The 16,680-nt window shown below is 41.2% G+C and overlaps 1 protein-coding gene across 2 annotated transcripts in view; it reads right to left on the reverse strand.

Moving 5' to 3' along the window:
* PDLIM1 (PDZ and LIM domain 1) overlaps positions 1-16,680 on the reverse strand; it is a 35,627-nt gene that overhangs the window by 15,733 nt on the left and 3,214 nt on the right. For both annotated transcript variants that reach the window (XM_011999892.1, XM_011999886.1), the window contains 2 exons: positions 15,310-15,397; positions 10,407-10,606 (listed from right to left, as the gene is read on the reverse strand). In XM_011999892.1, coding sequence (XP_011855282.1) covers positions 10,407-10,606; positions 15,310-15,397 — 288 coding nt within the window. The remainder of the gene's footprint in view (positions 1-10,406; positions 10,607-15,309; positions 15,398-16,680) is intronic.

The raw sequence follows: 16,680 nt of genomic DNA on the forward strand, positions 1-16,680 counted from the left end.
ATAAAGAAAAGAAGGAAGTAGCACAATGTTTTCAGCTGCTGAAAGAAAAAAAACTGCCAGCTTAGCATTTTGTATACAGTGGAAATATCCTTCAAGAATGAAGAAGAAATCAAGACATTCTCAGATACAGGGAAACTGAGAGCATTTATCTCTAGCAAAGCTACCCTAACAATGTTTAAAGGAAGTTATCTAAATAGACAAAAAAAAGAAAAGAAGGAACCAGCCAGGCACGGTGGCTCACCTGAGGTGAGGAGTTGAAGACCAGCCTGGACAACATGGCAAAAACCTGTCTCTACTAAAAATACAAAAATTAGCTGGGCATGGTGGCAGACGCCTGTTAATTCCAGCTACTCAAGAAGCCGAGGCACAAGAATCACTTGAATCCGGGAGGTGGAGGTGGCAGTAAGCGGAGATCGCACCACGGTACTCCAGCCTGGGGCACAAGAGCGAGACTCTGTCTTTAAAAAAAAAAAAAAAAAAACCTTGGAATATCGAGAATGAAAAAAGAACCCATAAGCAAAAACATGGGTTTAAAAACTGTTTTCCCTCTTAATATATTCTAATTCTTGTTGACAAGTAAAGCAAAAATTGTAACACTGTCTGATGTGGTTCTAAGTGTATAAAAGGATCTATTTTAACTATATTGTAAGCAGGGGAGGGCAAAGGTTCACAAAGAGAAGCAAAGTTTCAATACTCTTTGAACTCCTGAAATGATGATACCAGTAAACTGTGATAAGTTATATATATAAATATACAATGTAATACCCAGATAACTACTGAAAAGGTTATACAAACACATAGAATAAAAAACACTACAAATAAAAATGTTATTCTAAAAAAAAAAAAAATGATGTCAACCCACAGGAAAGCAGGCAAAAGAAAACAGAGAAATGGAAAACAGAAAACAAAAAATAAAATACCAGACTTAAGCCCTAACATATCAATCATTGCATTAATGTTCATCATCTAAATAAACCAACTGAAAGACAGAAACCAACAGGGTAGATACAAAACAGTACATTTTAAAACATGACCCAAACATATGCTATCAACATAAAACTCATTTCCGATATTAATATATAAGCAGGCTAAAAGTGAAAGGGTAGAGAATAATATATCATGCCAATATTAATCAGAAGAAAACAGGAGTGGTTATATTATTAATAATATCTGATAAGTATACCTCTGAACAAGTAAATTTACCAGAGATTGAAAGGGACAGTATATAATCACAAAAGAGTTAACAACAGCTATAGCAATGCTAAATATGCATGCATCAAACAACAGAGCTTCAAAATATGTAAAGCAAAAACTGACAGAACTGAAAGGAAAAGAGACACATTCACAATTTTAGCTGAAGAATTCTACACCCCTCTCTTAACAACTAATAGATCAACTAGACAGAAAATCAGAGAGGATACAGAAAAATTCAACAATACTATCATGCCAGGCACGGTGGCTCACGACTATAATCCCAGTACTTTGGGAGGTCAAGGCAGGAGGATTGCTTGAGCTCAGAAGTTGGAGACCAGCCTGGGCAACATGGTGAAACCCCGTCTCTACAAAAATTACAAAAAAAATTAACCAGATATAGTGACACATACTTGTGTAGTCTCAGCTACTCAGGAAGCTGGAGTGAGAAGATCACTTGAACCCAGGAGGCAGAGGTTGCAGTAAGACACTGCACTCCAGCATGGGCAAGAGAGACAGACTGTCTCTAAGTAAGTAAGTAAATAAATCAATCAATCAGAAATGAAAGAGACATTACAGCTGATACCACAGAAGGATAGTAAGAGACAACTATGAACAATTATATATTAACAAATTAGAAAACCTAGAAGAAATGGATAAATTCCCAAAAACACAACCTACCAAGGTTGAGTCATAAAAAAAAATTAAAAATTTCTAAACAGACCTATAACTAGTAAGGAGGTTGAATCAGTAATCAAAAACATTCCAACAAAGAAAAGCCCAGAACCAAATGGCTTCACTCGTGAATTCCATCAAACAATTTTAAAAGAATTAAAACTAATGCTTCTCAAACTCTTCCAAAAAGCTGAAGAGGAGAGAATGCTTCCAAACTCATTCTATGAGGCCAGTATTACTCTGATACCAAAACCAGACAAAGATACCACAAACAAAAAAAAAAAACTATAGACTGATATTACTAATGAATATTGATGCAAAAATACTCAACAAAATACTAGCAAACCAAATTCAACAGCATATTAAAAGGATTAAACACCATGACCAAGTGGAATTTATTCCTGTAATGCAAGGATGTTTTAACATATAACAATCAATCAATGTAACACATCACATTAACAGAATGAAGGACAAAAACTACAGTCATCTGAATGCAGAAAAAGCATTTGACAAAATTTAACAAAGTTTCATGATAAAAATACTCAACAAAACAGGAATGGAAGGAAATTACCTCCACATAATAAAGTCCATGTATGAAAAGCCCACAGCTAACATCTCACTGAAAATGAAAAACCAAAAGCTTTTCCTCTTAAGATCAGCAGCAAGGCAAGAACGCCAACTTTTACCACCTCTTTTCAACATAGCATTGGAGGTCCTAATCAGAGACCTTACGCAATACAAATAAATAAAAGGCATCCAAATTGGGAAGGAAGAAGTAAAATTGTATCTGTTCAAAGATGTGATGATCAAATACACAGAAAACTCTAAAGATCCCCCCACTACACACACACACACACACACACACAAACTATTGGAACTAATAAATGAATTCACAGTTGCAAAACACAAAATCAACAAACAAAAAACAGTTGTTTCTATACACTACCAATGAATAATCCAAAAAGAAAACTAAGAAAACAATCTCATGTGTAATCATCAAAAAGAACAAAATACCTAATAAACTTAACCAAGGAGGTGAAAGACTTGTACACTGAATAGAGTATATTTTAAAATTATGAAACATTTTTAAATATTTAAAAATATAAAACATTGTTGAAAGAAACCAAAGAATGCACAAATAAACAAAGACATCTCATGTTCATGGACTGGAACACTTAAGATTGTTAAAATATCTGTACTACCCAAAGCATCTACATCTTCAATGCAATCACTATGAAAACCCTAATGGCATTTTTTATAGATAAAAAAACACTATTGTAAAATTATATAACATCTCCAAGGACCCTAAATAGTCAAAACAACCTTGAGAAGGAAAAGCAAAAATGGAGGCCTCATACATCCTTATTTCAAAACATTTTACAAAGCTACAGTAATCAAAACAGTATGGTACTAGCATAAGACAGATATAGAGACCAATGAAATAGAATAGAGAGCCTATGAATAAACCTTTGGACACACTGTCAAATGATCTTCGACAAGGGTGCCACAGCTACACAATGGTTAAAGAATAATTTCTTCAATGGTGTCGGAAAAACTGGATATTCACATGTAAAAGAATAAAGCTGGACCCTTACCTAACACCACATAAAAAATAATTTGGCCAGGGACCGTGGCTCATGCCTGTAATCCCAGCACTTTGGGAGGCTGAGGCAGGAGATAACTTGAGGTCAGGAGTTCGAGACCAGCCTGGCCAACACAGTGAAACTCCATCTCTACCAAAAACTACAAAAAAATTAGCCGAGAGTGGCAACACAAGCCTATCGTTCTAGATACTCAGGAGGCTGAGACCGAAGAAACACTTGAACCCAGGAGGTAGAGGTTGCAGTGAGCCAAGATCATGCCACTGTACTCCAGCCCAGGCAACAGAATGAGACTTCGTCTCAATAATAATAATAATAATAATAATTCAAAATAGATTAAAGACCTAAACATAAGACCAGATACTATAAATATAAAACTTCTAAAAGAAAACATAGGGGGCCAGGTGCTGTGGCTGACACCTGTAATCCCAGCACTTTGGGAGGCCAAGGTAAGGAGAATCACTTGAGCCCAGGAGTTCGAGACCAGCCTGAGACTCTGTCTTTATTAAAAAATAAAAATAAAGCTTCCTAACACTGAATTTGGCGATGGTTTCTTGAATATGACACAAAAACACAAGCAACAAGAGCAAAAATAAACAAATAGAACTAAAAATTTTAAAACTTCTGCACCACAAAGGAAACAACAGAGTGAAAAGGCAACTTACGAAATAGGAAAAATATTTGCAAAACATACGTATGATAAGGAATTAATATCTAGAATATATTAAAAAATCCTACAACTCAACAACAAAAAAACAAATAGCTCGATTAAAAACTGATCAAATGATTTGAATAGACATTTAGCCAAAAATGATTAACAAGCATATGAAAAGATATTCAACATCACTAATTATTAAAGAAATGCAAATCAAAACCAAAATGAGATATCACCTCACATCTGTTAAGATGGCCACTATCAAAAAGACATAAAACAAATGTTGGTAAGGATGTGGAGAAATTGGAGCCCTTGCGTATTGATGGTGGGAATGTAAAATGGTACAGCTACTATGAAAACAGTATGGAGATTCCTCAAAAAATTAAAAATTTACCACATGATTCAGCAATCCCACTTTTGATTATATACAAAAGAAATGAAGAAGAATCTGAAAGAGATATTTGCACACCCACATTCATTACAGCATTACTCACAATAGCCAGGAGATGCAAGCAACCTAAACGTCCATAAAAACATGTGTATTAGTGAGTTTTCTTGCTGTAGATAAAGATATACCCAAGACTGGGCAATTTACAAAGAAAGAGGTTTAATTGAACTTACAGTTCCACATGGCTGGGGCGGCCTCACAATCATGGTGGAAGGAGGAGCAAGTCACATCTTACATGGATGGAGCAGGCAAAGAGAGAGAGAGAGAGCTTGTGCAGGGGAGCTCCTCTTTTTAAAACCAACAGATCTTGTGAGACTTATTCACTATCACGAGAACAACATGGGAAAGATTTGACCCCATGATTCAATTACCTCACACTGCGTCCCTCCCACAACACGTGGAATTCAAGATGGGATTTGGGTGGGGACACAGACAAACCATATCAACATGAATAAAGAAAATGCGAAAAAAAAATGGGATATTATTCAGCCTTAAAAAAAAAAAAAGGAAATCCCGTCATATACTACAACATGGGAAAACCTTGAGGACATTACGCTAATTGAAAAAAGACAAATGCATGACTCCAATTATATAAGATATCTAAAGTAATCAAACTCTTAGAAAGTATTACAGTGGTTGCTAGGGGCTTGAGAGATGGAGAAAGGTGAGGTTGTTTTTTAATGGGTATAGAGTTTCAGTTTTGCAGGATAAAAAAGTTCTAGAGATGTGTTTCACAACAATGTACATACAGTAAACATCACAATAGATTTAAAAACGATTAAGATCATAAATTCCATGTGTTTTTTAACACAATAAAAAAAGACAAACTCACAGAACAGAAGGAACAAACTATTGATACATAAACCTATTGATACAAAAATCTAAATAAATCTCCAATTATACTGAGTAAAAAGGCTAATCCCAGGTTACATACTGTATGATTCCATTAATATAACATTCTTGAAATAATAAAAATATAAAGAGTAGATGAGTAGGTTGCCAGGGGTTAAGGAGGGTGAAGGGACAGGAGGGAAGTGAGTGTGGCTATAAAAGAGCAACATGAGAAACCCTTGCAGAAATGGAAATGTTCAGTATCTTGAGTGTATTGATATCAATATCCTGGTTTTGTTACTATTGTGTTTTCAAGATGTTACCACTGAGGGAAATTGGTAAAGGGTATAGGGGATCTCTCTGTATTATTTCCTAAAACTGCAAGTGAATCTACAATTATCTCAAAATAAAAATTTTAATTAATTTTAAGAAATATTTTCCCCAAATGGTAGAAGTTATGTGCTAACTGGAAATAATGTAGAGGAATACTTGTTTTTTTAGGTGGGGGTAAAGGAGGTAGAAGGACCCAGAAAAATCTTTCCTATCTCATATTGCAAAAAATGAAATGTCCCAGCCTGATTACCCCAATGTTCACGCACAAACACCATTCTGGGAAACCCTATGTAATCATTTTCAGAAGGGAAGCCTGGCCTGTATGCTTCCTAAGTTTTGGTCTTCAAAGGCACACATGTTGGTCCTGCAATAAGAAACCAGAGAGGTAATTGTGGGCACCAGAAAAAGAGAGAGGAACGTCCACACACCAGAGCCAGTTTTCTGTGGGTGGCAGGCAAGTTTAGCTAGAGGGGCAAGCAGCCTTCATCACAGAGGTGTACTTCTGATTCAGCTCTGAAGAAGCCAGGGTTAATATCATCCTTGTGATATCATTTGAATAGAAAATGATGCATCCCTTTATTTCCAGGGCAGCTGCTTATAAATCTCCCTCATGAGTGTTTGGGGGCAACATCTTACAACACAATTTGGAAGAGCTATTATCTAGGGCCTAGTATGTTGGTTATAGGAGCTCTCCAATCATTCCTTGAAGAGCACACCATCACCCCATCAGTAAGCTGATGAGCTGTGTGGGCTGGCTGAATTTAATGGGAAGGAAAGAAGTGTACCATAAGCCACAGCAAAGTCTTCTCCATTACATTTGTCTATGTGCTTCCACACTTCTGTAGCCGCCAGTTCTCAGAAGTGATGGGGATGGAGTTACTAATGGACACCAAAGTCAGCAATAATTAGCATTTACTGAGCACCTACCAGGGGCCAGGCACTGTGCTGAGTGTTCTGTGCATATCCCGTTGCATTGTCTCAACAATCTGGTGGTGAAGAAGTTAGTATTATTTCCACCTTAGATCTCAGGAGACTGAGTTTCAGATATGTTACATGGTTTTTCCAAGGTCACACAGCTAGTAAGAGGCAGAGCTGGAATTCAAGGCTCGGGCCCCTCTATCTACCAAGCCTTTAGGAAGTATCAGGCAGTGTCATATAAACAATGAAATCTGGGCTCTGAATTTTCTGATTTTGACCAGGTCCCCTCAACTCAATTAAAAGAGATCAGAGGAAAGGTGCTAGCTTTCTGCTGAACTGACATTTTCTTCGCCCACCTGGTACACAGTAGGCACTCGATAAATGATTATAATGCTGAACTGACCTAGAGGAAAAAGGCCACTGAGGACCTCCCCCTCCACTGTGTGCACCGGGAGGAAGGGAAGCAGAGAAACCCCCTCACCTGCCTTACCAGTTGGCAAGGTTATCTCTTGTTCTTATCTGATTGGGACGCAGCTCTGTAAAGACCTACAAGACAGATAGCCACAGACACACCATACCTTCAAGTGCGTAGGACAAAGAAATCCAGGGCAAGCCCCAGAGAATGGGTGATGACCTCAGATGCAAAGTATGCAGTGAGCCAATTCTGGAACCTCAGCGAATTTCACAGACTAAACAGTGGGAGGGAGCGAGCACTTGGGACTTGTGCTGACTGAGCAAGCAAAGTTACTGGGTGACTGCTGAGCTCACAGGAGAATCTTTCTTTGTGGGAATGCACTAGAAATACACCAGCAAACTGAGACCCCGCCCCCCCATACAAGCAGCATGGCCAGTTAGGCAGCTCCTCTGCCTTAGGCTGTTGGTTTTCCCACTGTTTCTGGGTTCATCCTCAAAGAGTGTGGGATGGAACAGAAACGGGACCCTCTCTGCTGAGAAAACCTGCAAAGAGACAAATTTTGATACTCGGAAACTACTGCAGCCGAAGAGTCTGGGCCAGGGGCTAGAGGAAAGGCTTACATAGCCACCTGGTAGTTTCAGACTCGGGGGAGGGAGCATGCAAGGAACGTAAGAGAAGAAGAAAGACATTAATGAAGGAAAAATAGCCAAGGCCATACTAAAAATATTTCCCAGGCACATATTTCTCCCAATGCATAGCAGCTCTTTCAATTAAGGATGTGTCATTTCCTGGGTTATTAAGTCCAGATCATGGAACATTCCACTCTGGGACAGTAAAAGAGGGTCGCGTTCTCAGCCTCCCCAGCACCAAAGCAGCTAAAAACAAGGATCACAGCCCCTAGTGTTTCCACCATTCCTGAGCTGCTTGGAAGCTTCCCCTCAGGGTATGTCTGTGGAAAGCCTGGGGGCCCAGTATGACACCTTTCTCAGGTGTCTCAAATGTCCCCACGGTCACCTGGAAGAGGATCATCATCTCAAGCCAGTAAGCCCTTGCCAGAACCAGAATTTGGGGAAGCAGCAGCACTGGCGGCGACTTTGCCTTGGTTACTATGATAAATGGCCAGTAACTTTTAACATCTTCTAAAGCCAAAGTCACACAGAAAGAAGTCTGCCCTACTAGACTCAAAGAAATGCTAAAAGAAATCTCAGTGTCAGCTGGGCACAGTGGCTCACACCTGTAAGACCAGCACTTTGGGAGGCTGAGGCAGGCAGATCACCTGAGGTCGGGAGTCTGAGACCAGCCTGATCGACATGGAGAAACCCCATCTCTACTAAAAAAACAAAATTATCCAGGCATGGTGGCGCATGCCTGTAATCCCAGCTACTTGGGAGGCTAACGCAGAAGAATCACTTGAACCCAGGTGGCGGAGGTTGCGGGGAGGTGGAGGTTGCGGTGAGCCGAAATCGCTCCATTGCACTCTAGCCTGGGCAACAAGGGTGAAACTCCGTCTCAAAAAAAAAAAAAGAAAGAAAGAAAGAAATCTTAGTGTCCTCTCAGTGTCGGGCACAGGGACATGCATGCCATGGGTTTCCAATGACATCTGTCTCTCTGTGGGGAGGGGAGGGGTGACTATATGCACGGAATGGCCAAGGAGCCCTTGAGAGGTGTTCCAAACATTTAAGTAGTTTGGAACCGCTAGTATCTTCACATCTCTCAACCTGCATTTGAAGCCATTGGTTTGCAATTTAATTACCATAAGAGTTGAGCAGGTTCTTGTTAAAGGTGAATTGGGGAGAAACTGAATGGCAAAGCAGGCTTCAGAGGCAATACAAAAATTGAGAATTCCAAGTGGGAAAGGTTCTCAGAGCTCAGGCAAGTTTGGACCACACAGTGTTTTCCAACAAAATTTAAATGTCACCAATACTTAAAAATCAGGAGATTTCCGATAAAAAGAGGCTTTCCAACTTCTGTTTTAACGGAAATAATCTGCAGAAACGAGACCTGCATGTGGCACGCAGCTGGAGCCAAGGAGCAGCGGCCCCTCTGGACCAGGAATGCAGGCTCCAGCTGCCACCCCCACCCCCACCCCTACCCGGCACCCTTGTTTACTCAGAGCTCTGCCTCAGTTCCTCATCCTGCCTGCCACTTTTGGGTATTTGAGTGGGAAATTCCTAACCTAGTCCACCCCCTTTACACCTGCAGAGAATTGGCCCCATCTCTAACCCATCCTCAAACCCAGTTCCTTTGCTGGGATTCCCAGTTTCTGGATTCATCCTCAAAGAGTCTGAGATGGAGCAGACTGGGCCCCTCTGCTGGGAAGATCCAGGAGACTCCAATAAAGACTCAAAGGGCTTGGTGGCTCATGCCTGTAATTCCGGAACTTTGGGAGTCTGAGGTGGGAGGATCACTTGAGCCCAGGAGTTCGAGACCAGCCTGGGCAACACAGTGAGACCCCAATCTCTACAAAAAAAAAAAATCAAAACTTAGCCAAGTGTGGTGGCACACACCTGTAGTACCAGATACTCAGAAGGCTGAGGCAGGAGGATCACTTGAACCCAGGAGGTTGAGGCTGCAGTGAGCCGTGATCAAACCACTGTACTCCAGCCTGGGTGACAGAGCGAAACTTTGTCTCAAAAAAAAAAAAAAAAAAAGACTCAAAGGCAGCTGCAGCCAAATGATCTGTGACAGAAGAGGACATACCTCCTCAGTCCCCAGCAAGGCACTTCCTCAGATACCTCTCTCCTTTCCACCTACAGCCCTACCTCTCCCCCAGTTAAGCCTGCCTCTGTCCCCAGATCAGAACCCATTCTTAAGGACAAGCATTTATATCCTTAGGGACTTTTCTTTTATGACTTCTGGTCCACCCTGGGGGAAAAGCAAATACTGCTTCACCAAAACTGTGCACCATGAAGTATTTCTCCCTTAGTTCAGATGGTGAACACAAGCACAGGCTACTGTAGATTCTCTCAAACACTCCCCGACTATTAATACTGAAGAATTTCTCAGGAAGCAGCAGGCCTGTCAAGGAAGGACTGTGTTCAATTAGAAGATGATGATCACAGAAATCAAAACACAAATAAAAACAGTTCTGGAGGATTCACTGATTTGTTTGTGCTTGACACAATGCTGGGCATTTTACATGTTAATTCTTATTTTTACAGACACCCTATAAAGCAGGAGGTATTGCCCTCTTTGTGTAGATGAAGAAAATGAACACAGAAGTGTTCTGCTAATGTATTCATTTTTCTCCCTGGAGTAGTGGCTCTTGCACCTGCCTGGGCAGCCCTGGTCCTGATGTGAAAGCCCCTACCAGGACCAGCTCAGAGGAGGACTACTTACGGTCTGCTGTTCGCTTCCACCCCGCTGGCAGCAGTCTTTGACTCCAGGGCATTGTTGAAGTTGGAGATATTTTCAGAAGAGTAGAGGCCAGCTGGGTTGTTGTACTGGTTTGTGATGACCCTGGCGGTAGCGCTGGAGGCAGGCGAGGCGGTAAAGGGCATGGCACTTCGGTTGTGGGCGCTTCCTATGTGCAGGACCTCCTGCAGGCAGGGATCAGAGGACAAATCAAGGGGGGCATCCAATGCAAACCCCTTGATGGGCAGTGCAGGCTGAGTGCCAGGGAGAGGTGTTCCAGCTGCTAAGATGGCCCTAGTTCAACCCAAACTTTAGCTGAGGGGCACTGATACACCCACTGAGACACACGGGCAATGACTGGGGAAGTTTCCCACAATGGGAACCTTTGGGAGTTCACATCCTCTGAATCATCTCTGCCTTTTGATTCTTCCTTGAGGCCCAGCAAAGCCTGCCCTCTGGGCACCCTCGGGCCGGACAGCCCTTGATGCTTTGGGCTGTAAGATTCAAGTCAGAGCTAAAACACGCTTTCAGGGCACATACCAAAGGGATTAAAGCACTAGGTGGAGAGAAACATGCAGCCACTTTGGTCAGTGCAAAACAGGAGATGATAAAAGGTGGAGATAAATTCTCCAGAAGTGAGCAAGTTAGACAAGCAAGATAAGAGGGTGTGATGTCACAGGGGAAGCAGCTGCTGACTAGGCAGACATGGCCTCAGTCTCCTGCACAACAAGGGTAAAGGGAATTAAGGATCTATCTATTGTTTCTTCTGGGAGAAAGACAAGGCTAATCAGATAGAAGGTCAGGGGATACCTGTTACAGGGGTGGTACCCAGCAGAGCTGCAGAAAAGGACTTTGAGTTCCTTGTCTTCTCATTCCCCTTTCTGTAATTTGAGAAAGTTCCCTCCACCCCCACCCTAGACTTGCTAGGAGTCAGGTGAATAATTACTACAGCTACAACATCTCAGAGCTCCTTTACAAACCCCCAAAACTACTTTTGAAATGAACATTCCTGTTTTCTAAAACTACAACTTTTCTACTTTTTCTTTCCCCCCTGCCAGCATCACAGCTTTTCTGATAGCCCAATTAGCAGGGTCTTTTCTATATGGGTGTCTGGATCAACCCATGGCTTCCAGGTGATGCATGCTCTGTGCAGCCTGCTGAACTCAAAATGTGTCTTAGTGTCTGTTTTCCAGAAAAATCTTCCTGAACTCTAGTCTCTTTCTTAAAACACCCAGGCCCAGAACAGCTGCCCCCAAAAGAGTTTCTGTCGTCTGTTGCACTTCCTTTTTTTCTCTCCTTTTTTGTTAAATCTTTAAGTATTTTATGCTTTCTTAAAAAAAAAAAATATGAAAACAGGTTTATTGAGTACCTAATTTAAAATAAAATAAAACAAATTGAAAATATTTTTATGTTTAAGATTTCTCTTTTTGGCCAAGCGCGGTGGCTCACACCTGTAATCCCAGCACTTTGGGAGGCCGAGGTGGGCAGATCACCTGAGGTCGGGAGTTCGAGACCAGCCTGACCAATATGGAGAAACCTCATCTCTACTAAAAATACAATATTTAGCCAAGCGTGATGGCGCATATCTGTAATCCCAGCTACTCGGGAGGCTGAGGCAGGAGAATCTCTTGAACCCGGGAGGCGGAGGTTGAGGTGAGCCGAGATTGCACCATTGCACTCCAGCCTGGGCAACAAGAGTAGAACTCTGTCTCAAAAAAAAAAAAAAAAGATTTCTCTTTTGGCTGGGTGCAGTGGCTCATGCCTGTAATCCCAACACTTTGGGAGTCCAAAGCAGGAGGATTGCTTGAGCCCAGGAGTTCGAAACCAGTCTGGGCAACATAGTAAGACCCCAGTCCTAAAAAAAAAAGTTAGACAGGCATGATGGTGCATGCCTACAGACCCAGCTACTTGAGAGGGCTGAGGAAGGAGGATAGTGTAAGCCCAGGAGATGGAGGCTGCAGTGTGCCATATCATGCCACTGCACATCAGCCTGGGTAACAGAGCAAGACTCCCATCTCTAAAAACACAAAACAGGCCAGGCACGGTGGCTCATTCCTGTAACTGCAGCACTTTGGGAAGCCAATGCAAGAGGATCACCTGAGATCAGGAATTCAAGGCCACTCTGGCCAAAACGGTGAAACCTCGTTTCTACTAAAATACAAAAATTAGCTGGGCGTGGTGGCACCTGCCTGTAATCCCAGCTACTCGGAGGCCGAGGCAAGAAAATCACTTGAACTCAGGAGGCGGAGGTTGCAGTGAGCCGAGACTGCACCACTGCATTCCAGCCTGAGCGACAGAGCAACTCTGTCTCAGAAAAAATAAAAATAAACAATAAAAAATTAAAAACAACACAAAATTTCAGCAGTTATCGAAGAGTAGTTAAGTAAATTTTTTGGCACAGCTACCCAAAGAAATCATATATAGTAATTAAAGGCTATGGTCATGAAGACAGGAGATTTACAGATTGGTGGCCGGGGACCCTTGCCTACATATGTCACAGCCAGGATGGTCATGCTTTCTTCTTCTCTCCATCCCCACGGCAATTCCTAGGAGCAGCAGAGGATGCAGAGCCCCAGGGAAGGGTCTTTATTTTTCTGCCTTGGCTCAATTTTTCCCTGCAATTTCCTGTTTGGCCATGAGCAAGGAATACCCCTCTGAGCCCATTTTTCATCTTTAAAATGTAGAAGAAAAAGCCTTTTTCACAAGGATTTGTATGAGTTCCCAGAGTGTCAAGTACAGTGCCTGGCTCGTGGCACATATTCATCCAGGGTCTATTCCCTTCTTCCTCCCCAGAAACACATTTCCAATTAGAATGGAAGTCAATGGAAAATTCAGGTTGAAAATTCGGATGATTTCACTTTATAAAGAATCTTTCAAGAATGCATCTGGTTTGTACATAAAAGGAATATCTCTACCCTCATCTGAATACTGACTGGTCTTTCCAGAAAGCAGGCAGATTCAGGGCTTGCCTTTTAGAAGGGATGACGTAATTGTTTGGGCTTTGTATTTATCAGTCTCCAAGGAAACTCAATAATGAGGAAATACAAACTAGGTGTGTAACTATGCTGACCTCAGATAAGCTGGGGTGTTGGTTGGCATTACATGAACCAACAGATCTTTTTATTATAGATGAACTCTGCTCTTACTCATTTATCCTCTGCTTTAGAATGGCTGGAAGTAAAAGACTTTGGAAAAATGATGGGTGGGAAGTTTTTCTTACAGTAATAAAGCATTACTGGAATCACAAGAAAAATACTAGGGTTGAAAGTATTTGAGAATTCTTGTAATCTGAAGAGAACTACCTTCCAATGATTAATACAGGTAACTAGTTTATAGATTTAAAATGAAAATTCAAATATACTACAAATGAAAACTATAACTGAAATTTACATAATTACCTTATTTACATGAAAATGAGGATTTCAGATAGACCAAGTTAAAACGAAATCATTCCTTGTGTTATAAAATATGTAAAAATTAAAATTTAACAATTAAAATTTAACATTTATGGGAAATTTAATGAAGTAGCTGAAAACTCCCAAGGAAACTGAAACTAACTGTGGCATGTTTTAAATGAGCTTGCACAACGGCCAGTGTATAGACCAAGTGCCATTTTACGAACTTTTCTGAGAGGAGTTGTATGGAAGAATATGTTCACGTCAGTTTTGAAATGATGCAAAATGATCCTTAAAATGACTCTTGGGATTTTTAATCATTATTTTTACTATCTTAAAATGGCAAAAATTTTGTGTGACTTCATTTTTGATATTTTAATGGATTCTAGTTGAGAAAATATGACTTATATCGAACCACCCTATTAACACACACTAATATACCAAGTGAGTTCAACTTCCTACAAGTTTCTGTTTTATGTATAAAAGATAGCTAGCTATATATTGTATTTTAATTATATCTTAATTCACCATAAACACTAAATAGTATCCCCAATTTCAAAAAATAAATTAAATTTCAAATCTTCAACTTGGGTCACAAGCCAGTCTAAAATTTTCAAAAGGCATTATCAACATACTAGTTTATCATTACTAATTCATTAATGTATCCAATAGACACATACTTTATGACAAGTAGCATGTTGGGTGTGAGGAATTTTACAAAAGATGTTCTAAGCATCTCTAAGTTTGTCTCTTATTTCAAAACAATACCCATGCATGCAGATGTGTAGAAGACACACATAAGACAGAAAGAAATAAAATCATCTATAATCTAACTTCTGAGAGATGTATTCACAAATATGGGATCTTAGGGCAGTCTACTGTCCTGAGAAATTCTGTCTGGGTGACAAATTGTGTACTACATACTGCTTTTTTTATATTAATTGCCACTTTGTTTTAGTAATTTTAAAGTCTCACTAGAAGTTTCACTGTAACAAAAATAGAGATTTCCACTCCATGGCTCACAGAAACATAACAGGGGCATAAGGTGGGGAGAAGCAGGGCTTCCTATTACATATCCCCCGATTTCTTCCAGGCTCTAGGCCTCCAGACCTAAACTTATTTCCATCCCTGTCAGGATTCATTTGTTGCTAAAAATCCATAACGAGCTGAATAGCTCTTTGACTTCACTGTGATCCTGCCAACCCTTCCCACGCAGGAAGGCTTCCACCGGCTTCCCTTATCGCCTTCCGACCCCCTGCTTCCAGCCGAGGACACAGCGTCACTGCCCTGGGGTTTTCCAGCCCTTTCCTCCTGCAGTTCCCTTACGGGAAGAACTGAACAAGAGCCAGATACCAGCAGTGACAGTGGAGGGCTCTCCCTGCGGTCTCATCCTCAGGCCTCCAGGGCAGGAAAAACAGGAATGTGCTGAGCAGTGTCAGAAATGGCAAACTGCTGGGTGGTGAGAGTAGCGGCAATGGTGAGCAAGAACTTACCTGGGGCTCAGAGGCTAAATTCATCTTGTATGGATGACGCTTCCCCCCTTCCTCCGTCACCAGAGGAGACCAGACTTTATGTTCAGATCTACAACAGATTAACAAAGCTGCTGTTTCACTCATGCAAAATAAATAATACATACCAAAGACAAACTGGAAAAATGCCCCCTCTTTCCTGGACCAGACTCTGAACTAGCACCCTCCCATCAGCCCTACCTTCCATTTGCCACCAGGTTGATCTTTTAAACACCCCCATCTGATAACATTCATAGCTGATGCCTCCCAACACTTTGAGAGGCCGAGGTGGGTGAATCACTTGAGGTCTGGAGTTCGACATCAGCCCGGCCAACATGGTGAAACCCCATCTCCACTAAAAATACAAAAATTAGCCAGGTGTGGTGGCATTCGCCTGTAATCCCAGCTACTCGGGAGGCTGAGGCAGGAGAATCGCTTAAACCCAGGAGGCAGAGGTTGCAGTGAGCCCAGAGAGTGCTACTGCACTTCAGCCTGAGTGACAGAGCAAGACTCCATCTCAAAAAAGAAAAAAAAAAAAAAAAAGAGAGAGAAGAATGCCCGTCTTTTGTGCTTATAGACAATTTTCTTTGTACCAATCACAGAGCAATGATTTTACTTTAGTCTCAGTTTTCATTAGTGTAGTTGTTTCCTCTCTTGCAGGTAGAAAATATTTATACTTATCTTTACTTATTTTATTTATTTATTTATTTATTTATTTTTTGAGACAGAGTCTCGCTCTGTCGCCCAGGCTGGAGTGCAATGAATGGCATGATCTCGACTAACTGCACCTCCCAGGCTCAAGCGATTCTCCCACCTCAACCTCCCGAGTAGCTGGGATTATAGGCACCTGCCATCATCCCTGGCTAATTTTTTTGTATTTTTGTAGAAACAGGGTTTCACCACGTTGGTCAGGCTGGTCTTGAACTCCTGACCTCAGGTGATCCACCCGCCTTGGCCTCCCAAAGTGCTGGGATTACAGGCATGAGCCACCACACCTGGCCATACTTAACTTTACATTTGTCACAATGTATGTGCCAGATATATACAAGATGTCCCTGTTTAACATGTCAGCAAATAAATTTAAAAATCAATTAATCAATCAATGAAAGAATGTCCTGAACTCAGGCTTGAAGGAGAGGATTTGGACTAAGATAGAAACAGAGATGAGAATGAAGGGCAGATGTGCTTTGGAGGGGGTAGTAATAACACGGTGTACCTCTCATGGGGTAGGTCTCTGAAATGTACAAAATATTTTGAGATACTCCCCCACACTCGATCTACCTGCTAGTCCTGTGCCACAAGGCCAAAAAAAAAAAAAAAAAAAAAAAAAAAAAAAATCCTCCATTTTCTGACCTA

This window comes from Mandrillus leucophaeus, unplaced genomic scaffold (genome assembly GCF_000951045.1).
Source record: "Mandrillus leucophaeus isolate KB7577 unplaced genomic scaffold, Mleu.le_1.0 Scaffold117, whole genome shotgun sequence".
NCBI lineage: Eukaryota > Metazoa > Chordata > Mammalia > Primates > Cercopithecidae > Mandrillus > Mandrillus leucophaeus.